Source organism: Hevea brasiliensis, chromosome 4 (genome assembly GCF_030052815.1).
Source record: "Hevea brasiliensis isolate MT/VB/25A 57/8 chromosome 4, ASM3005281v1, whole genome shotgun sequence".
Lineage (NCBI taxonomy): Eukaryota > Viridiplantae > Streptophyta > Magnoliopsida > Malpighiales > Euphorbiaceae > Hevea > Hevea brasiliensis.
In genome coordinates, this window is record NC_079496.1 from 11,813,375 (window position 1) to 11,836,656 (window position 23,282).

A 23,282-nucleotide genomic window follows, 5' to 3' on the forward strand; every position below is an offset into this window, starting at 1 on the left:
TTCATCCAGGATAAGCAATTTCCTACTAAGGCTGGTAGGGAATGATAATGTTCTGATAGTTAAGTTGGAAAAAAGGGGGTACAAAAAAAATTTTCTCTATGGGTAATTATAAGTGTTACATAAGGTGAAGAGTGTGCTGATAGGAGTAAATCATAGGGTTAGAATTCTCGAAGTAATGAAACTAGTAATCAAGATAAGACTAAGAAATAAAAAGAAAGTTAAAGTTGATGATGGGATAGACATCTTTGAAGGAAAAGGTGTAAGGATGAGATAGAACTAAAATTAAGAAATAAGTACAGCAGGTTGAAAAGATACCAACAATACCAAAAATAGGAAAAGGGAAGTACATGAGTTGATGGATCAAGGTTTAATCCTAGATCTTTCAGATGAGGGGGTATTGTTGGCTCACTTTTCAGTGAGGCCAGACTTGAGGGACAGAGTTAGAGTTTCCCAGCACAGAGACCAACAATTGATGAAGATTATAGAAAGAGTACAGCAAGGTGAAGGTGGTGAGTTCGGATTTGCCAATGATGGCGCCCTAGTGCAAGGTTCTAGGATATGTGTGCCCGATGTGGACAATCTCAGAGATGAAATCATGCGAGAGGCACACTTACACTGTACAATGTCCACCCAGGTTCCATCAAGATGTACCATGATGTGAAAGATAGCTATTGGTGGAATGGCATGAAGAGAGACATAGCAGACTTTGTGTCCAAGTGCTTGACTTGTCAGAAGGTGAAGTTTGAACACCAGAGACCGTCAGGGAAGCTGCAAGAGCTCCCTATCCCAGAATGGAAGTGGGAAATGATCACTATGGATTTTGTGACTGGGTTGCCTCGTACCACGCGAGGATATGATTCGATATGGGTAATTGTAGACCGCTTGACCAAATCAGCTCACTTCTTACCTGTAAAGACTACATACTCTGTGGCACAGTATGCCCGGCTCTACATTCGAGAAATAGTCAGATTGCATGGAGTTCCGGCTTCCATAATATCTGACAGAGGGCTGATTCACTTCTCGGTTTTGGAGAAAGTTGCAGGAGGCACTTGGCACCGCTTGAACTTGATGCGGCTTTCCACCCTCGCATGCACGGGACAGTCCGAAAGGACAATCCAAACACTGGAAGACATGCTTCGCATGAGTGTTTTGGATTTTGGAGGTCAATGGGATGAGCAGCTAGCTTTGGTGGAGTTTGCCTACAACAACAGTTATCACTCCAGCATAGAGATGGCACCCTATGAGGCACTATATAGAAGAAAGTGTAGGTCTCCTCTGTGTTGGACAGAAATGGGGGAAGCGAAGGTGCATGATGTAGATCTAGTGCAGAACACTTCAGAGATAGTTCCTTTAATCAGGGAACGATCAAACACTTTAAAAGAGGCGTAAGAGTTATGCGGACCCACGGAGGGATGTGGAGTTTGCGAAGGCGACTATGTATTCCTGAAGGTTTCTCCAATGAAGGGAGTCGTGAGATTTGGAAAGAAGGGCAAGTTGGCAGCTCGGTATATTGGACCTTTTGAGGTTACTGATAGAGTTGGAGCAGTTGCCTACCGGTTGGAGCTACCACCCAACCTTTCTCACGTTCATCCCATGTTTCACATCTCCATGCTCAGGAAATACATTCCCGATCCTTCTCATGTACTACAGTCGGATGTAATAGAACTAAAGGAGAACTTGACATTTGAGGAGCAACCTGTAGCCATAGTGGACTACCAAGTGAGACAGCTAAAATCAAAACAGATCCCTATGGTTAAGGTTTTGTGGAGGAGCCAGTCAGTGGAAGAGTGCACCTGGGAGTCAGAACGGGACATGCGTAGCAAGTACCCTTATCTGTTCAATGTGTAATCATGTACTTTATTCTGCCTTGTGTAAAATTCGAGGACGAATTTTCTGTAAGGGGGGAAGAATGTAACACCCCTGATTTTTTATATATTATTATGGGGCTTCGTGTAGGTATCCTCAATTCGCGAAAATTTGACAGTTGTCCGGATCTGTGAATTTCCGGCCGCATGCACTAGCTACCGGAAAAGTCTCGACTGGATCGAGGTTTTGGCTACCCCACGATTGTCGGGCATCCCAGCGTTCAAGTCGGAATCGGCAAAGGTAAACCCGAACCTTGTTTTTTCGTAATTTTCTAGTGCTTAAATAGGATTAAAAATCCATAAAATATTCGTGGTAGCTTAGAAAATTACGATTCTTTTTGCAATAGCTTAGTAATATTGCTAAGGACCGTGGGGCAAAGTTTTATAATTTTTAGAGCTTGTTTGGGCAGTTTTTGCAAAAATGATCAATAATAAGGACTAAATTGAAATTTTGCGTGTTGTGATGGATGATTGATTTGATGGGCCCAGGAGGGGCTGAGTGATATGATTGAACTGTTGATATATGGATTGTGAATATAGAAGTGCGTTTTTAGCCCTTTTGCAGGTTGGGTAGGTCCTAGGTATAGGGGAGACTCTGCCGGATTTTCGGCACGACTTAGGACGTATTGGGTCTTTTCTTGATTTGTATTGAGTCATTTGTATTAAATAATTGTAATATAATTGTCGTGTGAGCGGACGGCCTTCTTCCTCCGCCCCACCGCCAGTGATTGCCGTCAAGTCTGTGAGTAAAATATTAATTTTAATTGTAATTTTGATATTATTATATGTTCAAGCATGCCCATGCATCACTTATATGCAAATATTTATGTAGTTAAACTCTAGGCACGATTTATGTTGCATTCATAACTGTTAGCGTGCCATGGATGTTGTTGTGGTAATTTGGAGCAGTGTGCGTGCGTTGGCGTGCGTGTGATGTGGTGTGGACTATGGATAGGACGGGTAGACACGGCTTGAGATCTTCGCTGGGACCCGGTCCTTCGGGGTAGACACGGCTTGAGTTCTTCGCTGGGACCCCGATTTGGTTATTAAGTGGAAGTCCGAGCTGAGTTCTTCGCTGGCACCAGGTTGGATTTAAGAGAGCTGTATAGGGGATCAGCTCCCATATATTATGATTGATGTTACAGGGTGCGTGAGTACTCCAAATTACCTTTTTGATGCTATGATGTGAATATGATGTAAATGTTGCATTTCACTCTACAGGATTGCATTAGTTTCAGATAGTTATAGAGATTATAGTTAAGATTGATATTTTACTCTCTGAGTCGAACGCTCACTCCTGTTCAAAAATTTTTACAGGCCACAGGAGGATATTTTGTTCTGGGTTAACCTGCTTTTCTACCTCGCAGGTTGTTTATCAATATTTGTGTAATTTTAATTACTCCTAGAATTTCCGCATGTGTTAGCAGAAATTATTTGATTATGGTCTGTAATATTGTTATCATGTTGGACCTGTAAACTAAATATGCTATGCATGTTTGATGGATTGGATGAGGGAGCTGAGCTCCCATTTATTTTATGTTAATGAGTATGTGGAGGGTGAGCTGAGCTCCCCAAATGACTATATATTGTGTTTACAGGTCGGGTGAGTCAAAAACTCCCCGTTGGAAAGTCCATTTTATGGCCGGACTCTGTCCGTTTGTTTTCTTGATATTGGGCCCAAATGGGCCTTAGAGTTGGGTTAATGAACAGTTAGGCTTACTACGGGCCTCGGGGGCTTTAAGCTGGCCCAGGTCCTAGTGCCGGTCCGGCCCATAGGTTGGGTCGTGACAATTGTGAGATAAGGTACTGAAACACTGTCAATTGTGTGTTTCAGCTGAAGAAGACCTGGAAGGAATAAAGGACTGAGTCAAGATCTAGAGACGACTCATATCAGATCTATGCACAGTAATTTTTATTTAAATATATGATTCTTGAAAATTTGATTTTTTTTTTTAGTTAATTATGAATTGTGTTGCCATTTATGATTGTGAATATGACTTTGGAAATTGACCAGATTTCTCACAAATTATTTGAATAAATTGTTTTGAATTGATTTTGTATTCACACTTAGCATGACAGTATCACATTATTCCTTCTCTATTTATGGGGTTGAGATAGTTTATTTTCCTCCCTCTCTGGCTTGCCAGTTGAGGTTGAGATCGGATGAGTACTTATTAGCTAGCTAGCCACCTCCCTTATTGATTTCGATTAGTGAGATTGTAGATTGCTTTGTTGTGGTGTACAATATGGCATTGATTGGAAATTTTGTGTCATAGCTTAAGTTGTGTATGGATTGGCAACACTGTATTTATTAAATTGTTTTATCAAAATTGTGCTATAATGAGCTTTAAAAAATTGTGAAATGTGATTGTGAGATTTTTGAATTGTGAATTGTTCATAAATGTTTTATATTATGCATTTTATATTTTGTTGTGCATCACTGAGTATTTTTATACTCAGTAATAGCTTTTTTTGCTGTCGCAAATAGAGACAAGGAAAAAGCAGCAGATTAAGCTGCTGTTTGTGGGGACTACTCAGAGACTTTTGTATGGGTATTTGATTATACCTTTGTAACTTGTTGATGTAAATAATTTTGTAGTCATATGTACTTTTGTAACTGAGCAGTTGTATAATCATATGCAATAATATGGTCTTTTGACTTTTTATGTCTGTGAACTAATTTGTGAATGTAATCAAATATTTTGAATGCAATGGGAATGAATTTATTTAACTGTTTTGAAAATGTTATAAACTGTGGAGATTTGATAGATTGTATTGATTGAGTGATTTGGTGGTTGAGATTTGATGTAGTGCTATTATTGGAAGTGTTTTTCCACAGGTAAAATTTTTTATTTTTCTCAATTACTACCGGCACTCAGCCGAAATTTTTCTAGAATTTGCAGAAAAATAAAAATGGAAAAAAATTTTAACTAACTTTTAATCTTCTATTACATGTTTTTATTACCTGCTAGAAATGCTCACCACTTTCAAAAAGTAAGAAAATAGTTTTAAAATTCCTTGCAGTGTACTTAATGAGTTATCGGTAGGTGAAGTTCGATAGTTAATTAAGTATACTACGGGATCATGTTATGCCTTACAGAGGGGTAAGATATGACATAACTACTTAGGCCCATAATCAAATTGCAACCTTTCTCACCACTTAGATTAGGCTGAATTGGTTCTATGACATAATAATACAATGATAGTTTCTCTTCCCCTACTTTTGCAATTTACATGTCAATTTACCTTTAAGGTGATTACTTATTATTATTATTTTAATTTACTGTCATGTCTTGATTTAATCCATTTAAATGAATAATAATAATAATAATAATAATAATAATAATAATAATAATAATAATAATAATAATATTGATATCAAATGATACATGCCTTAAAATTTTATTTAGAATTCCTTAATTAGTGCGACTTTTAAATTATTTTAAGGTTTCATCTTTATTTTAGTAGAGTTATTCATCCCAATTATCATATTTTTTTTTAAAAGATCACATTTATTTGACATAGGAAATATCATCTAATTTAGACTTAATCGAATATGATGATCTTCACATCTTCCTCACCCAAAGCTTGCCCCACAAGGCAATTTTACTACATCTTCATTAAGGGGAATTCGTTCCATTGGCTCTTCCTTATCATCCGTAGCCCACATATCGTTTGGAAGACACAAGGAACTGAACGAAGTCAATACCAGAGAAGGCAAAATGGTAAATGTAGCGAGCAACCAAAGCAATAATGGCAGCAATTCAGAGAGTGACAACATGCATCGGGGTGGAGGTTCCAATCTTCTCACGCCAACGGCTGAATAGAAAATAAACAACCCAAAGAAGACGGTGAATCAGAGAGCATTGGTTAGGTAAAGAGGAAGAGGCAGTGCATCGGAAGGCTTCTAGTTCTAGGTACTCTCACCCCCCACCGCTTTTTCCGAGATATAAGGGGGCTTAAAAGGGCTAAAATGGTAAATGAATTTTAAAATATTATAATTATAGACGATTTTGTTTAAGAAAATATTTTTTTATATATTGTTAATGTATAATTTGCTTTACATTTCATCTAAAATTTATTAATGGTATTCATAATTAGGGGAGAGAAATATTCTTTAGTATCCTAAGTAAAGCAAGAATAAAGGAGAAATAAAAAAGAAGGAAAATTTAGGGGTAAATCAGTAATTATAAAATTATATTTTAATCTTTTAATTGATAATTAAATTATTTTTTATATAAAAAAAATTTAGGTGAAAAAAATACTTTTCCTAGTCTGTAATTAGGGTATACTATTAAGCTCATCAAAAGATTATAACTCTCACTAATTAGTTTCAAATGATTAAATTAATTGGATGGATGACTCACTCTACTCAGTACTCACTAGTTAATAAGAAATTTTAAAATAATAGAATGTCAAATATTTTAAAGTGTTATGGTAACACATAAATTTAAAGATTAAATAAGGATTATGAAAAAAATTAAAATATAATCATTTAAAATTTTTAAAGTATATTTTTTAAATATTTTATTGTTTGAAGTAAAATAAATCATTAATATTTTATTAAAACTTAATGTTCAAAAATAAAATCTCAACCAGAACGGAACATAATAAAAGCCAAAAGAGAATCTCACGTCCTTATCAAGTGGGTGGGTTCCCGAGACGCTGGAGGATCTGAATCGTTATACTACCTCAATTGGGTTGTATCCCACGTGGCAATGAAGGGGTGTTGCCATGTACTGACCTGAAAAAGGTGTCCAATTTTGTAGATATCTTTTTGAGTTGTGTATCCATGAATCGGTGATGGATTAACTTCTAATCGTTGATTTCCAGTTTAGTTTTTCATCTCTCAGAAACGAATAGAATCAAATCTTCTGTAACATTGGAGGGGAGAAGACAAACTTACATTAATAGCAATGCACAAAGACCATAATAATTCTTCCAGTGCACCATCAACACCAAGAATTCGCCATCGGAGGCGTTCTAATGAGGTTAGTTTGCTAGACCTTTTTCATCTATATGCTTGCAGGAGAGTTTATTTACTGGTGGGTTGGTACTTCAATGGTATTTAGATTCATATCTATATTGGAGATTTTTTGGGAAGTTTCAGACTTATGCTTTGGTGTTTGGCAGATTCCTCATGAGTTAAACAAATTGAATGGAACCCATTTGCTCATTAATGACCATGATAAATACAAATCAATGTGGATTCGAGCACACTCTTCTCTGTGGATGCTTGGGGGTTTTCTGTTTATTCTTTACTTGGGTCATCTTTACATTTGGGCTGCAGTCGTTGTAATCCAAATATTTATGGCTAGGGAGCTCTTTAATCTACTCAGAAGAGCTCACGAAGATAGGCGTCTTCCTGGGTTTAGGCTCTTGAATTGGTAAGAATTAATAATTTTGGGTTTGCTCTGGTACTGGACATTGTGAGAGTGATGGTAATGCATCATGTGTTGTTGCAGGCATTTTTTCTTCACCGCAGTGCTATTTGTCTATGGCCGCATTATCAGTCAACGTCTCGTGAACACAGTAACTTCTGATAAATTCTTCTATAGGCTTGTGAGCGGTATTGTCAAGTACCAGATGGTCATTTGCTACTTTTTATACATTGCAGGTTTCACAACTCATCATAATTGTATTCTCTGACTCTAAAAGTTTTAAGTCACATTATTATTGTTATTATCATACTAGCTTTTACTCTAATTTCCAGGGATTTGATCTTCCTTTTAATCTGTTTTATTTGTGTTGATGTTCATCATTCTTGATGTTGCAATCATTAAATAAATGGTTTAATTATGTCAGGTTTTATGTGGTTCATTCTTACATTGAAGAAGAAAATGTACAAGTATCAATTTGGGCAATATGCTTGGACACACATGATTCTCATCATAGTGTTTATCCAGTCTGCTTTCACTGTAGCCAATATTTTCGAAGGGATCTTCTGGTAAGACAACTTTCAAAATAGATTTTCATAGTCAGGTTTATGTGTTCTCAGGTCAATATACATCTACATTGCTTAGTAATCATTATTCTCTCTATACTGTAATGGCTTAAATAACAATCTTTTGAGTACTTAATGTGTGCACAGAGAATATCATCAGTACAAACTGGTTAGCATCTACAGGGACTCTGATACATTCTGTTATGAACTGGAGATTTTATTGCATATGAACAAGAATTACAGAGAAAAGTTTAGAGAAGAAGAATTACAGTAGAGAGAGGGAAGTTACAGAAGAGATAGAAAAAGAATTACAGGGAGAAGAACTTGAGAGTAACTGATTCCACACTAGAATCTTCTAATACAATCTGTATTTATAATTCTTTAAGTATACTAACAAACTAGTAACAGAAATCCAGCTCAGATGGGTCTGTTCCAACATCTTCAACTGCTCTCCAAGAATCTGTTGTGCTTCTAGCTAAATCTCCCTCCTTCCTGTGACGTCGTCGTTTCTCCCTTCTTCTTTATCCATAGTTCCAATACACATCGTTCCATTAAATTGGTCATAAACCCTCCTTTCTTGCTCCACGCCATTTCAACACTCTTCCTTTAACTTCTTGCATCTTGAATCCATATCAACACTCCCCCCTCTTAAAGACCATTGCCCTCAAGGAATCCAGGGAAACAAATACGTGAATCATCAGCAAATTCCCATAAGGCATCTGAAGGAAATGATCTTTCCAGTGGATGAGAAGTTGAGTGGCAGCGACATTTTGACATTTAACAATAATAAATTAGAATAGTTGAGTGGCAGCGGCATTTTGACATTTGACATTTCTTTACTTATATTTAATTATTTACCTATCACATTTTACTTTTACACTTCCAAAAATCATATTCTTTGGTGAGATATATGAAAAGCCTGGATATGCATGCAGGTTTCTTCTCCCAGCATCACTTATTGCTATCAATGATGTTGCTGCTTATTTCTTTGGTTTCTTTTTTGGAAAAACGCCTTTGATCAAGTTATCTCCAAAGAAAACATGGGAGGGTTTTATTGGAGCATCGGTTACAACTGTTATCTCAGCATTTGTGGTAATTAAATATCATTCATTCCTCAATTGACTGTTGGTTCAATTATTACAGATTTGGTGGTCTTGAATATGATAGGGGTGATGATCTCACGGACATTCACAGTAATTTTAAAATTCTTTGTTGTTGTTCATTTATTTTGTCATTAACAGTAATCTTAAAAAATAGGTGGACTAGGTCTTAGTCCAAAGCTTTGATCTGATCGCAACATGCTTGGATTTGTTAAAAAAAAAAAAAAAAAACCTATAATTGTTTGTTTTAGCTTGTAGTTCGCAAGAGTAATATTACAAATCTGAATGAACCATAAAGTGTTTGAACAATATGAATTGCATTCTTGTGTTTCAGTTGTTCTCTTCAGATGAAATAAGATATTTCAAGAAATGTGAATTTTCAACAGTTGGGGATTGCTTTCTACATTATCAGCACTGAATAACTTGAGTGAACAGTATAAGGGTGGGATTCTTTAAGGCTTTGATACCAAATTGATGAAGAATAAAAAGAACACAAGAATCAAGAGAAACAAACCCTCAACAAGAACACATTCTATACATTCTCTATCATAACTTAGCATTTTCTTTTGAGGTTGTTTTGGTTATATTCCATTTCATTTCGTTACTTTGCCTGTTAACAATTTTGAATTTTGCTGGTTTTTGGAATCATATATTCTGAAAGCATGCTCTTGTGCATATGCATCTGCTTGCTAGAAAAGTGGGAAAAAGGATATAAGTGAGCTAGGACTAATGCTGGGGAATGCGTGTTCATATCATGACATTATTGTTTTTGTATTGGGGATTCACAAATGTTTCCACTGCCTGTTATCCAGTTAGCAAACTTATTGGGCCATTTCCAATGGTTGACATGTCCAAGAAAGGTAACTTGTTTGGCATATGTTTTATGAAAGTTGCCTCTTCTATTTCTTATGTTTCACATATGGAGGGAAAGCCTGCAGGACTTATCAACAGGGTGGCTTCAGTGTGATCCTGGCCCACTATTTAAACCAGTGAATTATTCCTTGCCAGGATGTATATCTGATTGGGTGAGTGATTGATATCAAAAAGTTCCATGCATTTTCTGTTTAATTTCTAGCACAAGTATGATGATAATTTAATGCACCTCATAAATTACCCTTTGGACTCTGCAGATTTTATCATTTTGAAAAATATTGAAATCAATAATCTTGCTTCTTTGGGCTTGGCCAAACTAAATATTATCAACAAACAAGACAAGTTTAGTTTTGATTGAATTTTAAATGAGCCACGTTTAAAAAACTTTTCATTAGTCATCTTGGCATAGTTAGACTAGTTTATGCCCTAAATCCTTGTAACTTTTGTTTTTCCATCCAGAACTAGTTGTTGCTTTATAAGATGGGTGATTATAAAATCCTTTAATCCTTGTCTTGAGATTATAAGATTGGCGGTTTTACAATGTCAAACCATCTGGACTTGAAATAGTTCAATACTACATTTTCTTGTTAAAATTTTCCACTTAAAACACTCACATATATGTTGTTTATGTGCTAAGTTCAATGTTAATGTTTAGCAGCTTGTTTAAGCTTGAAATATTTGATTATTCATGTTCATTGTCTCATTTCTTGTTGAATACAAAGTCCAATTCTTGCCAATGTTTTATAGTTCCCTTGGAAAGAGATATCAGTTCTGCCAGTGCAGTGGCATGCTTTGTGGTTGGGTTTATTTGCATCAATTATAGCACCATTCGGAGGCTTTTTCGCTAGTGGTTTCAAGAGAGCTTTTAAGATCAAGGTGAGTGTTGATTATATTTAGCTGCTTAAAAGTTATATGGGCAGTTTTGTAAAATTTTCAACTACTAATATCTGTCTGTCCTCTTCTTGTCGTCTCTCCAAAATAATTACAGGATTTTGGGGATAGCATACCTGGACATGGTGGATTTACTGATAGAATGGACTGTCAGGTAGGCTGCTGAATATGGGCATACCTTTATATATTTGTCCACAAAATCCCATGTTTTTCAAATCTCAATGCATGTTTTTCATTGCACAAATTGTCGTACTAATTTTAATTATTGGGATATCATTTCGTTTCTTTGCTGCTTTGCATGTTACACCAGCATCATCTGCAAACAATAAAACAAATAATACTTGCAAAACAGGAACCATTGTGCATTGTGGATGCCTGATGTGATGGAGCTTAAACTGTTGAATTTGTTAGATTATATATAAATCATTTTCTTCTTAATTTTTGAAATTAAACTCGGTTGCATTTTGCAGATGATAATGGCTGTTTTTGCCTACATCTATCATCAGTCGTTTGTTTTTCCGCAAGACTATACAGTTGAGAAGGTGTTGGACCAGGTAACAATTTTTTTCTCATACTGGCAGAGGGAAGCCCAAGTCATACGTGGCAATGACAGCTTTCCCTCTGTAAGTTCTTTGTCAATTTTTTAGATGGAGCACAATGGAAAGCTTCATTTCCATTTAATGCCTGAATAAAGAAAAGGGCATGAATCTTGTTACTTAGCATGAACACATGGCGATGTAGATATTGGGGAGCCTTACTTTGGAGGAGCAGAAAGTTTTGTATATGAAGCTGGGGAAGATATTCCAAGAGAGGCAACTGAAGCCGCGGTAAAGTGTTGTAGTCGTTTGTTGATCCAACGTCACTGTGTATTAGGTGATGAGATGAAGATTGTGTGAAGTTCTTTTCCTTGTTAAAAGTGATTTTTGTTCTTCTTTTGTAACAGAAAATTCTCAGAGTTGTATGCATTCAGATACTGACATCTGTATCTTGTTAGCTTTATTTTTTTCCTTGAATTTTTGCTAAAGATGCATATCTTGGAGGTCATGCATTCAAACTGATTGTAAAACAGTTAACCATATTTAGAAATGCGATTTGATTTCTGGTTTCGCTTTCTAGATATTGCATAAGGGGATGTCATTTAGCTTTTGAGGATCATTGAATCGACCATGGATGATCAGAGCTGGTCATGGATTTGGCTCAATCTCCTTTACCCTGTACCTAGTGAAGGTTCTTACACTTGCAACAACTCTTGAAAGACAAAATAATTAACCTCCTATTTGATTGAATCGCCGAGTGCACTTGGCTCAGCTATTAGTAACTTCGAACCAGTGGTCTGCTTTCATTGTAGAAGCCGCTGATATTCCCTCCACAAGTTCACAATTTATAACAGATGCCCATTTTCCGTATGAAAGTTTGGAACTGCGTATCCTACATTCATTTCTTAACAGTGCTACACTGGAGTCATATTTCATTCCATATTCATTACAGAAGAATCAAAATTTTGTGAAGCACCAGCACCTCTATATTGCAATTTCTACTCAACACTTCCCCAGTGTGTAGAACTCCCTCTCTCTCTCTCTCTCTCTCTCTCTCTCTCTCTCTCATCTGGTTATGTACTGAATCTCTGCATGCTCTCTCAGCCATTCAAGCACTTTTGCTCCCTCTAATACCTCTTGTACCTATCAATTCATAAGATCAAACTCATCATTAACTGTTCCATAAGCCATCTGTATCAGTTTAAACTATTAAATATCTAAGAATGGAGGAAATTTTATTTCAATAGCTTTCGAGCCCACATATTTGTTCCAAGATGCTCTTCAGGAGGACCAGGAATTATCAGGCAGCATATTGAAAAAGCCATGTAAAATTTTAAAGGTTCAAAAAGATAAGATAACAGAAACCAGAACAATCCGTAGTTGTACTAACCTGATCCCTAACTCTCTCCTCATCATATTCTTGTTTGTGTCGTTTGAATTCAGTAATTGAGTTCTCGACTTCTTTGACAAGCTCCTCTGTTGAAAACTGCATGCAATAGAACATGCATACTACAAAGAGTTACCATTGCTTTACACGGCTAAAATCTTATCATACACCAAACAATCTAAGTGGAAAACATTTAAACTGAAATGCATACCTGCAAATTTTCTCGTTTAAATATATCTCCAACAGCCAGATTCTGTTTTATCATCTTCGTTATGTTCTCCTTTTGGTTTTCTAGGTACTCATTAACTGCCTTTGGACTAGATAGAGAAGCCAACTGCTGCTCATTCAGTTTCATATTTGCCTACGCCAATGTGATCCAATGAGAATTGGTGACTCAAGTGTGCACACAGAGACTGGTAGCCAGATTAGTCCCCAAAATAAAGACAATTTATCACAACCAACCTGGATTTCAAGAAGTTTTGCTCCATACAGCTGTCTACCTTGTTCCTCAAACAGGGATTGGGGAATATCAACCTCCACCATCTAAATAGAAGAGAGAACGTAAAAGATAACACAATAAGCCAAAAAATATAGTGAAATACAAAATCTATAAATAGCCCACTGAATATGTGATGCGGAGCACAAAGAACACCTAAGGGGAAAAGGAAATTGACTCTTAAATTTTCTATTAATTCTCAAATGTCAATATAAATAATATTAAACTCTCTAATTAAATATCTAGATGACAAAGTATTTACAATATGATATTACTTGTGCTACTATTACGATTAGGAATGCCCCAAAAAAAAAAAGTTAAACCAATTTAACTAGGAATATAACACCAACACCTACATCTAACTAGGAAATTCTAAACAATAGACTGCTTAAATAATTAAAATACTACTTCCTAATTAAATTTTCTAAATAACAAAAATCTAAATTTCTAATTGTACTAGAAAATCTGAATCAAAGATTTTAATTTGTCAATTAACAATTAAATGAAAATAATTCCTAGACCTACCCTTCCATGACTTCATTCTCTCCTGTTTGAAGAAAACTCAACATCGAGTTTTATAGTATTGAAGAATCAAGAACTGAATTTGGAGAATAAGCAGCCCTATCTTCTTGGATGTTAGCAATAAGATTGAAACAATGAACTCTATTCCTTTCTTCATATCTTCAAGAATATCTGAACAGATAAAATCAATTACAACTACAATTGAAACGCACTTCAATTCACTAGGAACAAAAGAATTGGCAAAATCTTCAGTTTACATTGTCATCTTTATAGTTTGATTTTCTTCTTTCCCTAGGATAGATTCCTCAAGCTTTCATGCTCATTCTCATTATTTTCTTTCTCTACAATAAGTTCCTCAAAATTTTCCAACTTAGTCTTGTCATCTTGGATGTCAACATGTAAAGGCTAAACATTTAAAGCTAAAGGCTCAACAACCAATGTTTCAGATTCTTCAAGTTGCTCTTCATGTTCATTATGAAATTTTGTAATTGCATCCTTTTGAGTTGTAATTACATCTTTAGGAAATCTTGATAGCTCTTCCAACTTTACTCTTAACCTACCCAAAGTTTCTTCAAGATGCATTACGCCTTTTTCTTGAGATTTTTCTTGAAATCAAATATTTGAGTAACATCATAAGCCAAATAGTTAGCCTTATTTGTGGCTAAATTAAAAAAAAAATTCCAATATACTTGTTGAAACATATATTCCTTCTTTCATGCTTCAAGTTCTTTCTCCCTTACTCGTAAAAGTTATTTTGACAGTTCGATATTCATAAACTAAGTTAGGAGGACAATATTCATCACAATGTAAGAATCTTGCAAATAACATATGTCATCTAATTGAACCTTAATAGTCATCGATTTCAACTTGTAATCTTTAAATTTCAGATCAAATAAAATCTCATTAAAACACAATTTGGATTTACGATTGTTCTTCAAATATCAGAATTAATGAGGTAGAGTTCTGCCAAAAATTGTTGACGTCGAAGGGTTACTGATGTGGTGTCGTGGCATTGTCAAATGAGGTGGCAACTGATGGTCCACTGGTGTGGCAATAAGTGGGAATGCATTAATTATGGGTAGCATGGATTTAAATCACAGTCACAGATAGCGGAAATAAGCTTGTAACAGTTGTGATAGTAACGGTAATGGCCTATCCCCATACAAATTTTTTTGAAAAAATTGTAAATTTCTTAAAATGAATAGATATTTAAAGATATAATTAAAACTAAGATACACAACTAAATAATAAGCGTAAATACATCAACTAAAGACATTAAATCCATCATTTTTATATACCATTAGCATTAATCAATTGAAAACTAAAATAACTAGGTAGATAGTAAAAAACTAACCTTATTACTATTAAAAAAAAATCAAATTACTTGTGTATTTTACTAAAAATATTTCCCAAAATAGATAAAAATTAGAAGAAAAAGATAATAACTTATAGATCAGATAAACTACTACTTTATAATATAAAATTCATCAATGAACTAATATAAAGTATAAACCATAATTTTCTTTACCAAATGAGCAAAAATACTAACAGAAAAGACAAATACTCACCATTTGCAAAATATAGATATAGATGTGTAGATTAATTGTTTTCCTTCACTTCAAATAAAACTTCACTAATTGATGATCTCAGCTCAAGGAATGAAGTAAAAGATGGAAATTTGAGAGAAACAGAAGGGGAAGTGTAGAAACCAGAAAGAAAACAAGCTCTTTGCCACTATAAGAATGATGTCTAATAACGTACCTAAACCAATCTATAGGATAATATTAATCTTACTTGTAAGATTAGGAATCAGAAAATAAGAAAATACTAAACCAATCTAACGAGGAATATAAATAAAACTAAAACTGACTAGGAAATTTTAAACAATAGAATTCCTAAATAATTAAAATACTATTTCCTAATTAAATTTCCTAAATAATTTTTAATCTAAACTTCCTAATTATACTAGAAAATATGAATTAAAGATCTTAATTTCACAATTAAAATTAAATCAAAATAATTCTTAAATCTAGTCCTCCCTCCTTAATTGCATCAATATGCCAACAAAGTTTTACAATGAAAAGATAAAGGCTTAACAGAGATAGATTAATTTTTTATATCATATTCATATACATAGATATCAATTATCTCTATGTAATATGCATAACGTCCATACAGCACATGGATACTTTTTATCATCAAAAGATTACATGAGAAACAAACACCATGCCAAACTGATTTGCCATAATTGAAGGAAAAAAAAAAAGAGCGAGAGAGAGAGAGAATAAGTTCTGGAAGTTGCTTATTCAGAAATTGAAATTAACCTTGGTAAGCTGGTCGAGAATTGCATTGTCAGTTGCTTGGTCTTTTGCCATTTGCTCCACTTCTAGGCATTTCTGAAACAATGAATCCTTGACCTGCAGTTTTACACAGCGAATTCCCATTGCAGAGTTGAATCAAATGTGATTTGAATCTAGAACTACTTTAAGATTTTACATCAGGAATTACTTGCTGCAATGTAGTGCATCCAGGAAGGAGTTTGTCAGCAAGGGAGTCGTCCAACTCTGGCATATCTCTATAGAACAACTCTTTGTATTCAACCTAAAAAGGAAAAGAAAATAAAAACAGTCTACAAAGCAGCTTCACAGCATCTACAAGGCTCTTAGATGATTAGGATGCATTCAATTTACGTACAAAGTCATAATTTAGATATAAACTGGATTTCTGAATGAAAAAATTGGAGTAAGTTTCAAATTCAAGCAGAAAGCATCATACTTCTAGAGAAGAGGCTCCCAAGGTCCTTAGTTTGTGGCCACCAAGTAATACTTGGCCTTTTTAATCATCAAATTTTCATGATCAAAATTATGGGCATAACTTCTGTGACTTTAATAAGGGGGATAAGTGGCAAAAATGTAATAAGTTTTTCTTTGGGTATGAGGGGAAGAAAGATTATATTCAGAGCCTAATGAAATTTCCAGAATTTGGAAAAAAATGGGAATGACGATGAAGAAGACCAACCAGAGAAGTACCTGCTTAGCAGATTGAAGAAATATTCCAAAAAAGTGCCAAAAAAAAAAAAAAGAAACCAGAAACTAAGGAGCACAAATGTGCAATGACCTAACTTATTTTCTATTCATTTTCTCATTTATGCAATTATTTTATTCTAATTTTTGGATAAGAGGACTCCTTCAAAACAGAAGGGAACTCACAGTAAATTGAGCATGAACACCACGAAGACTTGCTTGGCTCCATGATTCAGGAAACACAAGAGGGAAGGATTTTTTTTCTCCTTGTTGGATTCCAATTATTGAATTAAGGAAACCAGGAAGTACTTTATCACCATCCTCTGTATCAAAATGAAAACCTGCAAGACAATGGCATTGAAGTAGCAAGGACAAGGAATAAGGAATGGCGAAAATAAATTGATGATGAATACATTTTAGAGGAAGAAACAATCTAAAAGGCAATTGGGGAAATTTTGGATTTCAAGGCAGAAAAGGTAGAATCTACCATTTTAATTCAAATAAATCAGAAAAAAAAAATCACAGAAAAAAAATTAAAGGGAAATAAAATGAACAGAAAATGAAGATTAACAGAAGTGATGACTATTCTAGTACTGGGCAGTCATGTCCCTCCAATTGATTACAAGCAGGGCAATCCATTGATGTTTTGTTAATAGAAATATCAATCGCAGACCCCATAACCTCAACCAGTGATAAAAATAGATTCCTCATTGTATTTCTTTGCATCAATGGCACAAGGGTTCATCATTTGAGTAGAAGTTCAAGACAATTTTATGGTAGCCTAACATCACATGCAAATTCAAGATACCTTTCCAGGAATAACTTTGGACATTGATAAGATTAAGATAATGGCGAAAAACTTATTTATCATTCAACTGAGTGTAATCCACATGATGGAATTGATGAGATATCATGCTCCAACTAAAGCGTTATGAAAAGCAAATAATTTATATATTCCTATTTAGTGTAGGATTTATATTCCTACATAAGTAGAGGTTTACTCCTAATTAAGTAGAGCATAATTTTAGAGATTTGTTAGAATGATTTTAGGGATGTTTGTATATAATTATAAATATGTGATCTTCTATTCTATGGGAATAGAAGAAAAGATAATAAAATTGTAGTCTTGTGGTTCTCTTTCGTCCCTTTCTTTCTTTCTTTTTTCCTTTCTTATTCTTCTAATTCTTAACACCACAAAACACACAGGACCCAGAGAATAAGTATAGCTTCTTCAGTAGTCAAAACTCAGACTAGACTGTTTCCATAAAATTTCATTACCTTAAGCAATCTGCAGATGCTATAAGCCATTATTTAGTCGCTCGTTGTGGTGGCCTTCATTATGCACGACACCTATTATCCACCAGAGGCATCAACAATCATGCTTATATCTAAAATTCACATTTCCTCTGCACATTTCTGTTTTCCATCTTTGCAGTCCCAAAAATTTGAGGGAACATCATTCTTTACATTGTCCATCAAAGGCATTTCAACATCAACTTCCTACTACATGGATAATTGACCTATTCAATACTTTTAACTTTTGAAACAATAGTTTTGTGAAGTTAATCAGCCCATCATATTTAGGAAGTAAAGAAATTTTTTGAAACATCTAAAAGGGAAGAGCAGACAATTAAGATGGGTCAGAGAGATTTTTTATTTTCTCTCGAACAATTAAAATCTCAACAATCATTAATCAAGCCTTCTTTCAATATTGCATTGATTCTGGACATAAATTTCTACTAGGAAGTTCAATATGACCGAATATATCAATGACTATAGAATGTAAGATTAAGAACATGTTGGCAAACCTTTACTCTCTGCATCCGGAATATTTTGAACATTTGATTTATCCTTATCAATTTTTGTTGCTGAAATGTCAAGCACTACAACATCGCCAATCTGCAAAGTTTCAACATGTGTTGCAAACCTAGTATGATAAATATGAAAAGTTCTAATACAATGCAACCTTCTAAGCTCCCCTGTATTAATATTAGATTAGACCTTTACAGCTCAGTTCTAATCAGTAAGGCGTAAGTACAAATATGTTGATAAAATTAAAAAACATAAATGAAATGTGAAATGAAACCTAAAACACAAAATAGGTTGTAATATTTGCTAACATGAAACACAGAAAAGATACAGTTTAGAATGAGGAACATCGAATTTTTTAAATTCTGCAATTTTAAAATTCATACAATATTCGCATATCCAGAAAGAGTTGAGAATATTTAATAATTGGGATACTAACCATAAGGCACTGCCATTGGTCAAATTTGCATTTGTGTCCAACTCTTCATGTATTAATCACAATTGTATCTAAGGTCTAAAATCTCTTTTTACGAGATAAAATGTTCATTAAAATAACAGCATTTATCTCATAATTCTTTTTCATTATTTTTTTTTAATATCTAATTAAATCCACCTTAGATTCTACTTGTGCCTAATGAAATGTTATTGCAGTGATAGATATTGCTTAATGTCCAAGTTATCACTTGTAAAGGGATTTTAGGCCTTGGCTAGAATTATATATATACTAAAATGATACCCTAAAACAACTTCTTTTCTTTTTTTATTTTTCTAAAAACAGAATCCTCACCTAACTTTTTTTTTTCCAATTTCAGCCATAAACCCCCCCCCCCCCCCCCCAAAAAAAAAAAAAATATATATATATATATATATATATATATATATATACACACAATTTCTACTTTTTATTTTAATTTTAATTACTTTTAAATTATTTAATTATTATTTTCATTAAAATATTTTTATTTTAATAAAATGAAATTCACTGTTCTAAGGATATTGATCATCTTATCATGTTGTGGTTCTCTATTTTTGGTGTTTTTATTTTTTATTTTTTATTTTATTGTTAAAAATAAAAACTTTCTTTTTAATTTTTACATTATATATCTTAAAATTTTTTGACATGCCACTCCTTTTTTTTTCTTTTTCAATTATCTTTCAATTTTAATTTAGGTATTTTATTTTACTATTTGAATTTTTAAATTTCTATTTATTTAAATTTTAAACCACATAAGTGTTCATATACAAATTCAAATTATTTTTACTATTTTTTATATTATTTACTTTTTAACTTTTTTTTGAATTATTTAATTGTTGAATTAACTTTAATCATTATTATCCTTATATAACTAATGTTAAGATGATTTATTTTATGATAAAATGAATTTTACTTCATAAATCAACATTACATTAATGAAATATCAGACTTTAACATCAATATAGGAAAGTATGATGACAATAAATTATTGATTTATTTTAATAATATTTATTGCACCTTTTTTAATTTTTTTTCCTATAAACACTACTTTAAGATTTTGATTGACATTATTATTCTTTTGTTGTATTATTATTATTATTATTATTATTATTATTATTGTTATTATTATTATATCTATATTTTTTATAGCATCTATTTAGAGTTGTTAATCTATTAAATTGTGTAGATTTGATTTATAAGTAAAAAAATACTTAAATTTACTTTGCTCTTAAATTCTAATTTAATTGCAATCCATTTAATTTATTTTTTAATAATTAAAAATCTTTAAAAACAATGTGAATATAATTTACTTTTAAATACTAGATCAATTACCATAAGAATAGTGTTATGCTTTTTTTAGATGAATTAATCAATTCACTTTTTTAACCAATATTATTATTATCTTCTTTTATTACTAGACTCCATAGTTAAATATTTTTTATTATCAAATTATATTTTATTCAATTTATTATAATAAGTAAATAATAAATAGTATATTATTAATATTAATTGGTAAATAGTATATTATTAATATTAATTGGTCTTAAATTAAAATATATATATAGATAACCAATACATAATATAGGTAATGATTAAATTTTAATTTTATTTAAATTTATATAAAATATTATTAACTATTAATAGATAATAATTTTGTTTATAAGATATAAATATAATATTTTATATTATTATAAAACAGAGTTTAGTATATTTTTAATATAAATATTTTATTTATTAATTATATTAATATAATAAAATAAAAAAAAATGTTCGCAGCATCGCGCGGAGGGTTTTAATGCTTGTTGTAACTAATAGTTAAACTACATGCCATAATAATGTATTTTCAAGGAAGTGGCCAAAGAAATATATATATATATATACATATTTTTAAATTAACCCTAAGTAATCAAAAATAAAAAAAATTTTTTCTCGTCCAAAACCAAAAACCAACTTCCTCCTTCACACACCAATAAATTTAATACCTAATATATTTCCCCAAATCCACCCCCCACAAAAAAAAAAAAAAATGCTGATTATTATCTGCCAATCACAGCATGACTTCATGAAAATTTTTCCCTCGTGCAAAATTTTTCAGGAATAACCTTGCAATGATGCTTTAAATCAATAAAACTTTGAACATAAAAGAAAAACAGAAAAAAGGATCTACTTAAATATTTGTTACCTGTAGTCCTCTGTCAGTTACAATTCTCAGTGTACCCAGGGACTTTTGACGACGTCTTAATTCTTTTTCAGAAGCTCCCTTTGCATTTATGTCACTGTCTAATTCAACAATAATCTTCAAATTTTTGTATCCATTATCAGGGATCCATTTGACTTCAGGCGCCACATCAACAATAACATCATATCTGGACAACCAGTAATCTCATATAGCAATTTAAAAATATATATATCATATATGAATTGCAATTTATTGGCACACATTAAATAATGTGCTAAATAATGCGTTTTCTTTTTAACTACAACATGACAGAAAGTAGGAATACCTGATAGCGACAAGTATTCTGTAAATCTACCAGAAGCAAAACATGTAAATGAAAGTAAATAGAAGATGTATAACAAACCTGAGAGAGTTGTGAGAAGAATAATCCTTCTCCATATCAGAGAATTTGGTTGCAATTCGGACTGAATCCCTCAAAGCCCTTCCAGTCACCTAAGGAGCAAAAAAACAATAAGACCACAGTTTTACAATAAAAATGCACTCAATGACACAGTACTCCCATACTGCAGCATTTAGCGTTTAACTGCATTATGGTCTTCATCTTGTAGGAAAGAGCACTATCGAAAGAAAGCACGTTAGATCTATAAGTTAGATATCTTAAAAGTCGTTTAAGCTTCAAATTGAACATGCTGAAAAGAGGTTTCTGTTTCCCATAAGTAGCTGATGTCATGTTTTGTGTTCTGTTGAGAAGACTTGAAACAATTCCCAACTTTCAAGGCAATTTACTAGAGTGAATAAAATAGCCTATGCCAGGATTTATCACAAGGATAACGAATTCCCAATGTTACCACTTACTACAAAGTGAATAAACAACATATACTGAAGACATGGCATGCGAAAGGATACCAAATTCCCAATTTAGTAGAGTTAATAAAACAGTACATACCGAAGATATGGGACGTGGAAGGATACCAAATTCCCAAATTTATTAGAGTGATTAAAACAGCCTATGCCAGGATTTATCACAAGGATACCAAATTCCCAATGTTACTACAAAGTGAGTAAACAGCATATACCGAAGACATGGCATGTGGAAGGGTCCTCTTCAAAACAGATTCGACTGTTGCCTTCAGAACATTCTGCTTGCCAACATAACTTAAAAGAATGCTCTCTGGAACATTCTTTCCAGGACGAAAACCAGGGACCTGTACACCAAACCAATTTGTAAAGAACCATTGACCATTTTTTCACAAGCTGACTAGCATGAACAACTAAGAAGCATATGTTCTTGACATTGAAGATTGTGATCAATGTACATGATGAAAACGCAAAGACCAAAGTTTTCAGGGCAAGAAAATTCGGTGATCAATGTTGTCCATTGTTCAACAATATTACAAATAATGTGGCAACCTTTGAATAATATTTTGTTAAATCATAGGTACGAAACCCAGGGAAAAAAAAAACTCAAGGCAGAAGCAAGCCCTTACCTTAGCTTGCTTCATGAACTCGTTCATGACCCTTTTATAACAATCGTCGCATACAGCCGGTGGGACTTCTACGCTCAACCTCAACTGCACAAAAAAATGAAAATTTTATAAATAAACATGTATTACTAATAAATAAGAGTTTAATTATCAACACAGACTATACAACTGACAAATTTCAACAAAAAACACAGACTCACCCTAGAATTGGGCTCTACAGTCTCCGTGACATTAATGTCTGCTGGAAGCCGGTCTTTCTCAGGTCCAACAGCCACGGAAGAAGAAGAGGAAGCAGCTGACGCTGTGGATTTACGAGAACACTTAGGGATTGCTGGACAATGGGCTTGGCGGGAAAATGATGGCAGTTTGCGAAAATTAAAGTAATTCTTCTTCTTGTTGTTGAATTGGAGAAACTGCGTTTTGAGGGTAGCGGAAAGAGAGCTTTTGCCCAGAAATTGTGGAGCCTGTTGGCTCCAATTTAGAAGCGCTCTGGACCTGATACAAAGCTCCATGGCTGTTAGTCTCTGAACTTAGCTGTTAAAACAACGGAGATAGATATAGATGTGTGGAAGCCATAAACATATCTTTTCACAATTTAATTTGAAAACGGTGCGTCGTTTTGGAGAAACAGACTGGTGAGTTGTAAAACGACGTCGCTGCATATCGTATACGCCGTGCGCTGGGGGTTATTTAAGAAA

The 23,282-nt window shown here is 33.4% G+C and overlaps 2 protein-coding genes across 2 annotated transcripts; one reads left to right on the top strand and one right to left on the bottom strand.

Annotated features, from left to right (window-relative positions):
• Positions 1–6,503: 6,503 nt before the first annotated feature.
• Positions 6,504–11,788, top strand: LOC110669956 (phosphatidate cytidylyltransferase 1). The gene is made up of 11 exons (XM_021831839.2): positions 6,504–6,856; positions 6,999–7,252; positions 7,331–7,482; positions 7,671–7,812; positions 8,745–8,901; positions 9,722–9,769; positions 9,848–9,934; positions 10,530–10,658; positions 10,771–10,827; positions 11,144–11,227; positions 11,415–11,788. The coding sequence occupies exons 1-11, from the start codon at positions 6,782–6,784 to the stop codon at positions 11,502–11,504; spliced, it is 1,275 nt and encodes a 424-aa protein (XP_021687531.2). The 5' UTR covers positions 6,504–6,781; the 3' UTR covers positions 11,505–11,788.
• A 282-nt stretch (positions 11,789–12,070) lies between these two features.
• Positions 12,071–23,144, bottom strand: LOC110669955 (trigger factor-like protein TIG, Chloroplastic). Its single transcript, XM_021831837.2, has 13 exons — positions 22,785–23,144; positions 22,588–22,671; positions 22,177–22,305; positions 21,504–21,592; positions 21,104–21,287; positions 18,446–18,536; positions 16,824–16,978; positions 16,123–16,215; positions 15,939–16,031; positions 13,059–13,139; positions 12,808–12,957; positions 12,600–12,695; positions 12,071–12,352 (listed from the first exon to the last, which is right to left on the bottom strand). The coding sequence occupies exons 1-13, from the start codon at positions 23,094–23,096 to the stop codon at positions 12,275–12,277; spliced, it is 1,635 nt and encodes a 544-aa protein (XP_021687529.2). The 5' UTR covers positions 23,097–23,144; the 3' UTR covers positions 12,071–12,274.
• Positions 23,145–23,282: the final 138 nt, after the last annotated feature.

What these genes read in the sequence shown, in the direction of transcription:
- LOC110669956 (XM_021831839.2), top strand. Translation starts at nt 6,782, where the DNA reads ATGCACAAAGACCATAATAATTCTTCCAGTGCACCATCAACACCAAGA. An exon ending in CTACTTTTTATACATTGCAG is followed by an intron (nt 7,483 to 7,670) that starts GTTTCACAACTC and finishes TAATTATGTCAG; the next exon opens with GTTTTATGTGGTTCATTCTT. An exon ending in ATTTTCGAAGGGATCTTCTG is followed by an intron (nt 7,813 to 8,744) that starts GTAAGACAACTT and finishes ATATGCATGCAG; the next exon opens with GTTTCTTCTCCCAGCATCAC.
- LOC110669955 (XM_021831837.2), bottom strand. Translation starts at nt 23,096, where the DNA reads ATGGAGCTTTGTATCAGGTCCAGAGCGCTTCTAAATTGGAGCCAACAG. An exon ending in AGTTCATGAAGCAAGCTAAG is followed by an intron (nt 22,306 to 22,587) that starts GTAAGGGCTTGC and finishes TTTGGTGTACAG; the next exon opens with GTCCCTGGTTTTCGTCCTGG. An exon ending in CAAAACTTCTTGAAATCCAG is followed by an intron (nt 12,958 to 13,058) that starts GTTGGTTGTGAT and finishes ACATTGGCGTAG; the next exon opens with GCAAATATGAAACTGAATGA.